The sequence below is a fragment of the Kwoniella dejecticola genome, chromosome 8 (assembly GCF_000512565.2).
Source record: "Kwoniella dejecticola CBS 10117 chromosome 8, complete sequence".
Lineage (NCBI taxonomy): Eukaryota > Fungi > Basidiomycota > Tremellomycetes > Tremellales > Cryptococcaceae > Kwoniella > Kwoniella dejecticola.
The window spans coordinates 1,414,912-1,427,324 of record NC_089308.1 but is presented as its reverse complement, the minus strand read 5'-3'; the positions used below and the strand labels follow the sequence as shown (position 1 = coordinate 1,427,324).

Sequence of the window (12,413 nt, the reverse complement as noted above, 5' to 3'; positions counted from 1 at the left end):
GTGGAGTTGTTTTATGTTGAACACAGTTATACGGATACAGTAAAGACAATTTCCTGATCTCAATAACCAAATAACCATTGATCGAGACACAAAGCGGATCAATCAAGTGAGTCGAAGTTGAACAGAACGAAGAAGAAGGTGCGAGTAAAGACTGTGAGAAAGAGAGAGAGCAAAATGCCGGAATCAAGTAAGACCACAAAACCCAAAGCACACTCCAAAGAAAAAGACATTACAAATACCAAAGAACAATTGACAGTTGGGAGAAATGAAAACATGAACAAGAGTCACCGAGAAGAACAAAGCAAGCGGAATCATACCTCTCGTTCTTCAGATGAGATGGAAACAGACCGATTCGAATGTACTGAAAAAGTTTACCAGATCGATTGTCCGTTATTGGGATCCCTTTGTTTACCATACCCAAAGTCGTTCTTGGTGAGGGTGATATCCCCCTGATTGGGCAAGAAGGAAGTTCGGGGTGACTCTTCGGTGTATTGTGAGAAGAGCGAATAATCACTGCTGCTCGAAGTCGAGAGGCTGAGACTCATGGTGGAAGGTTGACTTCTGATTTGGGTGGAGCCTGATTCGACCGGACTAACGAGCGAGTAGGATGAATCGGCAAGATTGAAAGGCGGCATATCTTCCCATTTCTCGCTGGATGATATCGATTGTTTAGCGCTTGGAGTATTTCGGCCAGAGACGTGACGAGAGATTGGTCGTTCTGCACCGATAGGTGCTGGGATACTAAAGGATTGTTGTTGTCTGCTTTTGGACGGGTGGTTATGTGTGATGTCAGTCATACTCAAGGCGCTCATTTGCTGAGGTGAATCAGATGCTCGTCGGATTTGTAATGAGTCGAGCTGTGTGTCGATAGGTTTGACCCGAGGTTGAGATCGAAGCGAGATTGGCTTTGCTGGGGAAGGATACGCGACACCATCGAAGGTCTCGAACGTATTTTGGAATTGCCCTGTGGTTGCGCTGGACCGAAGAGCTTCCCGTAGATGTCGTGGAAGGCGAAGCTCCTCCTTACCGTGGGCATACTAAGCAAAACATCAAATCAGCGCGCTCGTTCCAGAGCTGTAGTTAAATTGCGAAGATTAAGCTCACCTGGCATCTATCACCATATTTGCAAGCTCCAATCTGTTGCCAGATTGCGCAGAGTTCGGTTTTGTAGAAAGGGGAATTTCCATCATCACCCGCTTGCGCATAGTCGCGAGATCGAAGGTCAGATATTGACTTTTCTTGGCGGGAGATAGGGGAATGATGTGGTGCAATCTGACTCGCCTCAGAGCTCCAAATTCGATCTGAGCTGCGAATGCGACCGAGTGAGGAAGCATGTTTGAGTGATCTATAGTATTCAGGGGAAGGTCTTGGTGTAGGGTCGTAATCCGACGGGATAGTACGCAAGGATGTCGAGAAGTAATCGGTCTCGGTGCTCGATTCAGGTGGTGTGAGCATACCATAATCCAAAGCCACTTGAGCTTGGGCAAATCGAGGTGGCACTTCTCCCATAGTGGCGGAATGGCTGGTGCGTGCGAAAGGTGACACTCCAGCTACCCCAACTGGCAACCGATTAGAATTGCTTGTCGAGTTCTCCAATTTTGACCAAAGTGATTCTGGGATGCCATTACCTTGAGAGACTGCGAAGGAGAAGGGAAGGTAGACGCTTGACTCGAGGTCTCGGAAACCACAATCGTACAGTCTTGACCCCATGGCCAATGGCAAATTGTTCCGCACAAGATGGTCAAGCAGCTGCGAGTATCCGCTTTTCTCGATGGAGTATGGGTTGACTTGCGGCGAGGCGTAAGAAGTGAGAGGATGAGGATATTCTGTGTTGTATGGCTGAGGGATTGGGATATCTTCGTCCTTGTACGGTGGAGCGGACAGAGAGAAAGGTCGGGTGACGGGTAAACCATCAGACCTAGTATGTGAAGGTGAGGAGGCGATAACTGAAGCGATGTATTCGGCAGTGGCAAATCGATTCAGATCGGGTAGGATGTTTCGCTTTTGCTGGAAAGCCTGTATGTCCGCCGTCAGGCTGTTGCTTGAGTTGATCGATGATTGATCGTTCGGATGCTTGCGTTCATCGAGCAGAACAGAACCAAGGACAGAAGGCGGATGCGCAGCGTTGGACATCAGTGCTGGACTTGCTGCTCCCAAAGCTCTTCCATAAGCTTCCGATCGATTGAGCCTAGTCGGCTGTGGCAGAGGAGCTGAGTGCGCTCAGTGAGTCAGCTCGATGTACTCGAATATCACATGTGCTGTCCTCACTCACTAGTAGCTTGAAGATCCCCGACTGGGCACGAAGCTTTAGCGGAAGCAGGAGTAGAGTGATTGCCATGATTTCGGACAAATTCATTGCCGTTGAGGTGCTTGTTGATAGCGCTAAAGCCATTGAAGCCTAATCGGGGTCGAGCAGCTTGCACGTTTCCAATATCATTGGTTGTGAAGGCTAAATATCGCCAGCATCAGCATCGGCTTGACCATCACGGTCCGTTCCTAACGTGGTCAAGGCGACTCACGATCAACGTTAGTGTTCACCTCAGAACCATCTTGAGATTCGATATCAGAGGCGTCGTTGGCTGTAAATGATCTAGAGTCAGCTCAAGGACCTGAAATCGCGGAAGAGATCCTGAGCTCACATTTCATGGTGGTATACTCAGCTCGACGAATGTTCTTGATACCATCCTGAGGGGACGTATCGGTCAAAGTGACCTCGACAACGCTCGTATCATCGGGAGTTTGCCTGTATCTCTGAATGTGGGACTTGAGATAGTGATTCGGGTTCGAAGCTTGGCATGGTAGATGAGCTGGGTTGTGAGTTGGCATATTGGCGGGTCTGCGGTTGGGGATAACATCAGTCTAAGTCTGGGGTGACACTGATATTGGCGATAAGGGTCGAATGCGGAGTGCACGGTGGACAGCGTCAGAGGAGAGGTCGGAGCGTTTCTCAATAGAGCGTGACATACCTTTATAAGTACAGCTGATTCCCAAGCGATAAGTGTATCTCAGGTTCCGATTTTCTGCAAGAATAGAATTTCGAAGATGTACGGTAGATGGATTTATGGATTTATGGGTTTTGGAAGCAAGGTTGATTTCGAAGATTTTGAGGTTTTCTTGCTTGAGAGACGATAAGAGTGAGTCAGTCAGTTGAGAATCAAGTTGAAGAGAGAGCGAGAGAGAACCAAGTCGATTTAGTTCAGGTATAGATGTGGGCGTATTCAGCATTTGGATATATAGCATTTCTGTGATTTATCCACTGCCCACTGTCTACTGTCTACTGTCTACTGTAAGAGGTGCGGAGTTAACATCCATAATACAATCACTTGATGTAACAGCTTGTACCGTACCTATCACGCACGGACCCACTGACTGACAGTTAACACTTAATCCAAAGGAGGTCTCGCAACTTATACTCGTAAGAATACAACACCCTTAACCGATTGATCAGCGGTAAAGACCTTGAAACCTTACCCTTTAGCGCGTTCAGATCGTGTGTTTTTGTTTTCGCCGTCAGTGGTGATAGTGATGATGGTACTATTTCGGATCGGCGTGGGAATATCTAACAAGCAAGACATCTGATGTTGATCGTGATGTCGATGTTGATGTTGATGTCGATGTTTGATATTGGAACTGATTTTGATTCCACGATGATCATTTTCAGGGGTATTCGAGTACGTGAACATGCAAAGTATCCTTTGACCATCAAAATGAGGTATACTGTTATCGTAGAGCGGCTGTGATATCAGGTCAGCGTCATTGCCAGGTTCCACGGTGCATCGTCATCATCATCATGATTAACGGTCTCGCCATTGTTGATCATCAGTGCCTCGTTTCAAATGGAACGAAATGGAAAACGAAAGTAACACGACCTAATCATGCACTGATGCACTGTACCTATCTCTAGATGAGACAGAGATTATAGCCTCGATTGGGGATCAATCAGTCGTTATCAATTGGATTTGAGTGTTCAGTTCATACTATAGCAGGACAATTCGGAAAGGAGGTTTGTTTTAGTCGACCTCGGTCAACACCGATATTGAGAAGACCAAACCAAGCACATTTTAGTCACTTCTAGTGTCAGTCATCCTATATGATCCTAAAGAAAGTTTAGTTTATTGTTATTGTTATTATTATCGTCGTAGTCGTCGTCGTCGTCGCCGTTGATGAAAGACACCAAGTTCCTTTGATTGCACGCACAAAGCCTAAACCTTTTATCTCCACCCGCAGTCCTGTGTCGGCCAACCGGAAGAACGTACGGAGCCGAAGAGATCTACTGTACCTTTCACAATCGTGAATTCTGAACTCTCGCTATGACACACCTTTTTAGATCCAAAGGTATCTCGAAAGAGGGTCCTTTCGATCTCCAACATTCCAGCTGGGAATCGAACAACCCTCTCAAAGTCGGAAGTCGGCATATACGAATGCACAAGAATCTACATACCCTTTTGCCGACTAACTTTTCGCGTGGTAATGAGATACTCGACATGTCACGCTGCGTGGTCCGAGCGCTTTTGTTTCATGTTGTATCAAGAGTCCTTCGTCTGATTAGCTTGTGTTCGGCTTAGGTGCAACCAGTATAGGATATATCAGTAAAGGGTATTATCCACATGATGCATAAGTGACCCTGTACCATCACAGCGGGAAATGGTGAGGCTGATAAGACGAGAATGTGAGACTAATGATCCGAAAGCCATCGGTAAAGCATCAGTTAAATTGGAAGAAGGATAATGGATGGAATGGAAGGGAAGGAAGGAATGGAAGGAAGGAAGGAAGGAAGGAAGGAAGGAAGGAAGGAAGGAAGGGGGAGGGGAAGGAAGAGGGAGAGGGAGGGAAGACGGAAGAGGGAAGACGGAAGAGGGAAGACGGAAGAGGGAAGACGGAAGGGGGCAGCGAGGAAGAGGAGGAAGGGGAAGGAGGTAGAAGGAGAATGGAAGGGCGGATGGAGACGGAGAGGGGGAGGAAAGGAGAATCATTGCACAATCGACACCCACCTCAAACCTGAAATCACTCTTCCTTCGCTGACACCAACTATTCTCCCAATCGAAATAATAATACCCCCCTTGTTCGTAATCTTCCGTTATCGCTTGCGGGTTATGCGCTCGTTGGAACCACGTCAAGTACTGTTTATGGAATCTCCACGATTGTCGTTTCAGCTCTTTGGCAGCTAACCATTGCTCGTATGTTCCCGTCATATAGTAGAATATGTAGAACAGTTGATCCAGATCCAGCCTCGAGTATATCGATTTGTCTTCCAGGATAGGGAGACGTGTTTGCGGGTAATATGATGGTGTCTTGATTGGATTTTTGGGATGATAATACCTCGGTCTGTTCCAGATCCGATATCAGTATCTGTCTGCGTCAAGTCACTGGTGTGAATCCGACTTACGGCTCGGCATCCAATTGTTGTGGGATATTAGTATAACTTCCGTCCAAAGCGTTGTTTAGCTCGTGCACGTCATTCGTCCTTCGCTTGGCTGTATCGACCAGAGCATACTGTCAGCGGCCTCACCAAAATGAGCGGTCCACCAAAACAACTTACACATCTCCTTGGCCATCTCGAAGCTGTGCATCAGATTACCCATGACACCCGGCTGAGCAGATTGCGGCTGAGGTTGAGCCGATGCTGGTGGTTGTTGCGCTGCTCGCGACGACTCGGCATGTTGCGGTGCGTATCCTGGTGGCGCTGGGGCGGGCGTAGCGGTGGATTGAGGGGGAACGGCAGGAGTCTGCGTCGCAGGGAGGGGCGAAGGCGTGGCGAGACCAGGAGGCGGGGGTGGTGCGTGGCCCTACGCGTACACCACTTATCAGCTAATACAATTCCTTCGCTTAGCGTAGGCGCGGAGAGAACAACTCACGTTAGTCTGCCCTTCCGGTTTAGCTGGACTAGGCGCCTTGGTCTCCGGTGTCTCGACCTTAGCTGATGGTGCAGCTGCTGGTGCAGGCGGTTCTTCGTGTGGGGATTCAGTCAATTGAGCAGCAGGTAAAGCTTCTCTGGCCTTCGAAGGGGAAGTTTCAGGTTGAGCCGTAGTGGTGCTTGCCACGGAAGGGGAGCTAGCTACAGCAGCAGCGGCAGCAGCGGCGTATCTGATCGGTGGCAAAGCGGCAGCTTTAGGCGTTGGAACGGGGATCGTCGTCGTAGGAGGAGGAACAGGTACGGGCGGTATTGTCTCCGTGCTTTTCCTAGTCTCCATAGTCGCTTTTCTCGAGGGTACTTTCTTGGCTGATACTGGACTCGGTGACTCATCGTGACTTGCAGCTTTCGATGCTGGAGTGCCTTTCTTGCCCGATGTCGAAGACACCTCTTCTTTCGCAGGCGTTTTAGGCACAGGTGCCGATGCAGCGGCACTGGATGTGACTGATTCCGTTACGTCTGCTACTGATGCGTCGTCGACGTTCGAGAGATCGTCAACATGACCGTAATCATGGATATAGTCTTCCTCTTCTTGCAAGTTGAGCTCGTCGTATAGTCCTTGATCGTAGTCAAAGTCCTCTTCCTGCGAGAGGATCCGCGAGCATTATCAGCCATCTCCTCCTGGGTCATCACTTAGAAATAAAACTAGGACGACGGGGAGAGGTTCACGCACAGCATTCGCCTCGACAAAGTATTTGATATCCTCTTGAACATTCTCGACATCTTCCACCGGCAAAGAATTGTTTTCTAGCATACGATTGACCAGCTCCAATTTACTTATGTGCCATGATCGTCTCTCATTCAGCTCCTCCAATTCGCTCAACCTATCATTCCCCGACTTCTTCTTCTTCGTGACTTGCAGGCTCTCCGCTTCCGCTTCAGTCAGTTCGATCTGCCTCGATAGCTCGTCTATCGTATTTCCTACCCAATCTATCATATCTCGGCGGGCCTTCTCAGCTGGGTCGAGTTTCGATTGAGCGATCAGCCCTTCTTTCGAGAACGCTTTCATCTTCATCTCCTTTTCTAATGCTTTGAATCGCTCCATTTGCTACGAGACCATATAAAATATTAGCTACCATGGGTGATTATGGAAGGACTGTGTATCCGTGGGATGAGAGGGGTGATACAGAATAGGGATGTAAGGGGCACACTCACCGTCTCAATCAGCCTCCTGTTATCTAACAAAGCGCCCTTCTCCTTGATATCATTGTTCCCTATCCACGCCTTGATCTGATCTCTCGACTTTTGCAACTTCTTGATCTGCGCTTTGAGGTCATTCTCCGTCTTGTCCTTCTGGGTCGCATTCGTCGCATGAGCTAATTTGTCGAAAGTAGCTTCGAAGGTCTCAACTCCGACAGCCACCGCCTTCAACGTCTTGTCGATCTCGGCTACGATCGCGGAATCGATTCGTATCCAGCGAGAGAGGTGTAGTGCAGTGGAGAAGGGGTAGAGGCGAGGTTGTGAGGGGAATGAAGGATATAGTTGAGGTGCGAAGGGGGAAGAAGAGGACACAAAGGTTGATTAGTTTGCCTGTCTGAGGTCGTGAGTCGAATCGACAAGCTCACCTGCTAGCTTCCGCATCGACATCTTGGCTGGATGATTCTCTCTTTGCTTCCGATGCGATGTATGGTGTCTAAGTATGTATTGCTAGAGAGGGTTGAAGAGGTAAACAGGAATAGTCTGATTAAAGCTGTCTGATCTCTTTCATCTTGTTCTTTGGTCCCCATGTCCCCGCACTCCCCGGATTGTCGCATTGAATTTAGGCAAGTGAGAACGCAATCGTCTGCAGATGGACGGCTCGCGTGCCTATTGTGACGGAATGATTTGGTCTTCACGCGTGGTGGAGGACTGATCGAGTTGATTTCATGCACGCGTAATAAGTAATGTTCTTCATTTCGCCAGGTCACATCGAGAACAAGCCAAGAAGCTTTTAAGGCAGAGCAGGAGCAAGATGGTCAACCTGATGAGAGCTGCTATCGTCAAGGTGAATCTCAGCTTTCGGATGCCGTTACTGATGGCGCAAAAAGGCTGACTCTACCCCGCTATCCAGGTCTTCTCGACGAAGCATTCGTTGACGCTCCCTTCGGCTGCGTTGCAGTATATAGAGCAAGTCCTGCTAGAGAACGAAATACCCGAAGATGAATGGGTCATAGGCCTAGAATTCTGGGCGAGGGAATATTTGAAAGGGGAAGGTGAGCTGCTGTCTGAGAGGCCCAGGGATCCCGCTCACTACTTTGAAAAAATCAGACTCGTCTTCGCTGGTCTCGCTTCCTGCCTTGAAGAACGCGTACGAAAGCCTTCAACTCGGGGTAAGCATGCCTTTCCGACTTCAACATCGACATCGCTTGGGACTGATAGCTTGTCATCCCGCTCCCAGACCACAGACGATGCAGCTCAAGCGGATCCATCGGAGGTCAACGTCGAATCGCATTTCTCTGTGATTGACGCATTTGATATGCCGCCCGTGCATTTCGATGCTGTTCGAGGGGGATTTACCTCGTACGTTAGCCAAGGTTTGCGGTATCGCTTGTCAAGCCCAGTCAAGCTGATGCACGGTCTTCATTAGAGGGAAGGGCAAAGCTTCGTTAGCCGGACAAGCGTCTAGCAGGTCCGCCTACCTCAGAGAACGATGGGGTATCATCAAGGAGGTGAGTCCGGTTCCACCCTCACATATGCGCAAAAGTCCGGATGAACGGATGCTGAGACTCTCTGCAGATCATACTGCGGAACGAGAACTTTACGCCTCCAGCTATAGGAGGACACGATCGGTCAAATTACCTCAAACTCACCTCGACGCGCAACTTACTGGGTAGAGCGGGCCAGCTGTTCTTGCTCTTTGGGATGTTGAGCAGGGATCCAGAGGGCCGACTGTGCTTGGAGGATGGTGAAGGGCGGGTGGTTCTTGATATGCAAGATGCGGTGAGCCCATTTAGGATACAACGATACATCGAGTACGACAATCTGACTATCTGTTGCAGGTACCCGGAGAGGGTCTCTTCACTGAGGGCTGCATGGTATTGATCGAAGGGGAGTATACGATCGACGAGACTATCAGAGTGCTGGCTATGGGTCATCCGCCGAGTGAGAAAAGGAGTATTGCCAGGTGATCTGGCTTCAAGACATCCCTCGTCTTTCGAACCAGCTGACACGGGTGTATAGGGGACTGCATGGACATGTAGATTTCCTAGGCGGAGGGGCAATGTCATTGAAGGATGAGGTATGCTTGGCTCCCCAAAGCATAGTCAGTAGCACCAGTTGACGGATCTGGCTTAGCAAAAATACGAATCATCGATACTGGCAAACGCCCAGGTATCGTTCGTAGTCTTATCAGACGTGTGGCTAGACCACCCTCGAACGATGCCTGCGCTACGGAGGCTGTTGGAGGGATACGCCGAAGCGGTAGAGTACCGTCCGATGGCATTTGTGTTCTGCGGCAATTTCAGTCAGAAAGGGTGGGAAGGCGATGGAGGTCTGAAGAGGTATACGAGTGAGTGTATTGAGCCGATAAAAACATAGTGATATTTAGTCCAGCTGACTTTCAGAGTGATTATGTAGACGGATTCAACGCTCTGACGGATTTACTGCTGGAATTCCCATTATTGCATTCATCGCATTACATATTCGTACCTGGACCATTGGATCCTTGGTCTTCCACTACCTTGCCCCGTCCAGCTATACCGTCCGTCTTCGCCGGTCGCTTGACGCAGCGAATACCCAAAGCGCGCTTCGTGTCGAATCCGTGTAGGCTACGGTACTTTGGGATGGAGCTGGTGATCTGCAGGGAGGACCTGATGGGTAAGATGGTCAGGAATCTTGTCGGTGTGAAGAAGGAAGAAGGAGTAGATATGAAGAGATATGTGAGTCAAGGTCCAGGCATTTCAAGTATCGGGGGATATGGGGGTATTGGCTGATTGAGGTGGGATTGATCTATAGTTGGTTCAAACGATACTTGATCAAACGCATCTATCGCCTCTGCCAATATCGATACGCCCGACATTGTGGGAATACGATCATGCGCTTCGATTATACCCTATGCCGTCGGCGGTGGTGCTTGCGGACAAGTATGAGAGGTACGAGCTGACCTACGAGGGATGCCACGTTTTCAATCCTGGGCGATTTGTGGGCTCGGGCGGAGAAGGGGGAGGGGAATTCGAGTGGAGTATGTATTATCCTGCGACGGGAAGAAGTGAGAGAAGGTGAGTCGGCTGTCTATGATACTGATCGGCCTCAGACGAGCAGAAAGCTGATTAGTATCGTGCTTTATTGTTTGTTAGCGCTTTGACAATAGAATAGCACGATCGTAAATCATTTCTGTCACTCGATTGAAGTATATCGCATCGATAGAATTGTTGTATTTGCATCGGTATCTTGCATGGCGTGTGCATACGCATTGTAGGCATGACAATAAAGTATGATTAATGGGTGGATGTCGAGTCCTCTTACCCCTTCTCCAATTTCAAAGAAGAATTGACGAAGCAATAAATAGCGATAAAGCCGGAGCTTATGATGCCAGATAATCAGACTCTCTCCTTCTGACCTCGCTCCGTTTCTCCTTGACTCGTTGATGGTGAGCTAGGAAAGCACTCCTGGAGAATGCATCGAGGTTGAAGAAGAGAGAGGAGAGGAGAGGAGAGGATGAAAAGAAATCAAGCGCATCCGTTAAATTTACCGTAGCTGGAACGCCTAAATTATCAAATGGGTCGAAGACGGGATCAAATGACAAGACATCGGAGAAAATCAATAAACTCGTCGGTGAAAAATGAATATCAGCTTGTGGGTTCATGGGCTTTTTGGGTTTTTGGTGTACCAACAGGGGAAACGCCGTAACTCCGATTCAGTTTGATGAGGCGAAATTCCCAACAAATTCTTTGATTGTATGGTGGTATCATGCGTTGGTCTCCCCTCACCCACTCACTCATACTCACACTCACTCTGTCGACGCATTGTCCGAGTCCAAATTAAAGGTTTTATCGACGACTTTACGGTTTAGCTCTTTCTTCCAACCAACAAGAATTGTACGTCGACTTCATCTATCCAGCCATATTGACCCAGTAGACAGACCGAATTGCTGACCTGCAGTGAAACCGACCATCAAATTATCTCCCCACACTACCACCGACGATTTTTTCCACTCCCGCTCACTTCGATCAATCTGATCGATAATCGATAATCGACACCACCGCTTTAACGTCCATTCGCCAAATAGCAAAATGGTGAGTTATCTAGACCATACAATAAAAGCAGGTGGATCGCACTCTGGGGGCTATGAATCGCGGATGGGGATGTAGGCTGGAGGGAAGGAAAATATGGTTGTCAACGGATATCTATTCAAGGCAGGGATAATACTGGAGACAGTCGGAGAAACGATGGTGGAAGCTGGCCATACTAGAGACTGCATCGGGAGGAGCGGCAAGAGAGAAGTGGAGAACCGGAGAATGGGCAGAAGGAATAGTGATCATCAGAGAGAAGAATAACCACTAATACTATATCTACGATAATTTAGGCCGATTTCACCACCGGAGAGGAAGCTGCCGCCAAAAAGGCCTCGAGATCTTTCAAAAAGTACCAATACCGAGGTGTTGAGCTTGATCAACTCCTCGATCTCTCCAATGAGGACTTCATTGAGGTGGGTTTGGTGTTTCTGATGTTTCATTAAAGTGGATCTGTGCTGATCATGATGTTTTGCTATATCTGTTACTTGATCGAATACCGACTATTCAATGTCTCTTTCGCCCCATCGTCTATGGATACATCCCGGCTACCTCTGTATCGCATCACATCATAATACAACTCAACACAACACAATCACACAATACACACCACAGCTCGTCCACGCCCGAGCTAGACGAAGATTCCAACGAGGTCTCAAGAGACGACCTTTAGGTTTGATCAAGAAGCTCCGAAAGTCCAAGAAGGAGGCCGGACCCAACGAGAAGCCCGCCATGGTCAAGACCCACTTGCGAGATATGATCATTGTCCCAGAGATGATCGGAAGTGTTGTCGGTGTCTACGTGGGTGCCCTCCTCCTTCTATCTTTTATTACCAAGTACCCTTCTCCAATCAAACTACTGTGCAATCATATTTCTACTGCGCCTGCGCCTGGAATGTCGGTCGACGTCATGGGATCTCAATCTCCTTTCCTCTGATCCTTCTCTGACCTGCATCGCAACTCGCTGACACGCCCTCGATCACTATTGCAGAACGGTAAAACCTTCACCACCGTCGAAGTCAAGCCAGAGATGACCGGCCACTACCTCGGTGAATTCTCCATCACCTACAAGCCTGTCGGTCACTCCCGAGGTGCCAACATGAAGGACTCTCGATTGTGAGTAAACACCTCTTAAAGGGATATGCTGTCCCGAGAAAATATAACTGATTTGATATCTTGTCATATTACTTGTTTAGCGTTCCCCTCAAGTAAGCGGTTCGTCTCGGAGTGCAGAGGATGTAGGACAGACAGACAGAGGGCATATACTTGGCTTGGGATTTTGTATCAGTCAAA

At 48.6% G+C, this 12,413-nt stretch overlaps 4 protein-coding genes across 4 annotated transcripts; 2 read left to right on the top strand and 2 right to left on the bottom strand.

Annotated features, from left to right (window-relative positions):
* Positions 1-371: 371 nt before the first annotated feature.
* I303_106809 (uncharacterized protein) lies at positions 372-2,826 on the bottom strand (the record flags this gene model as incomplete). Its single annotated transcript, XM_018411805.1, has 5 exons — positions 372-1,037; positions 1,105-2,210; positions 2,273-2,449; positions 2,520-2,579; positions 2,640-2,826. 5 exons carry the CDS (start codon positions 2,824-2,826, stop codon positions 372-374), a joined length of 2,196 nt encoding a protein of 731 aa, XP_018259006.1.
* A 1,385-nt stretch (positions 2,827-4,211) lies between these two features.
* I303_106808 (uncharacterized protein) lies at positions 4,212-7,498 on the bottom strand (the record flags this gene model as incomplete). Its single annotated transcript, XM_018411806.1, has 8 exons — positions 4,212-4,229; positions 4,992-5,325; positions 5,387-5,474; positions 5,540-5,786; positions 5,856-6,494; positions 6,585-6,959; positions 7,067-7,299; positions 7,477-7,498. The coding sequence occupies 8 exons, from the start codon at positions 7,496-7,498 to the stop codon at positions 4,212-4,214; spliced, it is 1,956 nt and encodes a 651-aa protein (XP_018259007.1).
* A 364-nt stretch (positions 7,499-7,862) lies between these two features.
* Positions 7,863-10,111, top strand: I303_106807 (DNA polymerase epsilon subunit B; the record flags this gene model as incomplete). Its single annotated transcript, XM_065969449.1, has 11 exons — positions 7,863-7,895; positions 7,962-8,103; positions 8,159-8,220; positions 8,289-8,410; positions 8,478-8,559; positions 8,627-8,830; positions 8,890-9,014; positions 9,071-9,128; positions 9,185-9,398; positions 9,467-9,768; positions 9,845-10,111. 11 exons carry the CDS (start codon positions 7,863-7,865, stop codon positions 10,109-10,111), a joined length of 1,611 nt encoding a protein of 536 aa, XP_065825521.1.
* A 1,106-nt stretch (positions 10,112-11,217) lies between these two features.
* Positions 11,218-12,240, top strand: I303_106806 (40S ribosomal uS19 domain-containing protein; the record flags this gene model as incomplete). The annotated part of the gene is made up of 4 exons (XM_018411808.1): positions 11,218-11,331; positions 11,415-11,537; positions 11,737-11,922; positions 12,112-12,240. The coding sequence occupies 4 exons, from the start codon at positions 11,218-11,220 to the stop codon at positions 12,238-12,240; spliced, it is 552 nt and encodes a 183-aa protein (XP_018259009.1).
* Between the last annotated feature and the right edge of the window lie 173 nt (positions 12,241-12,413).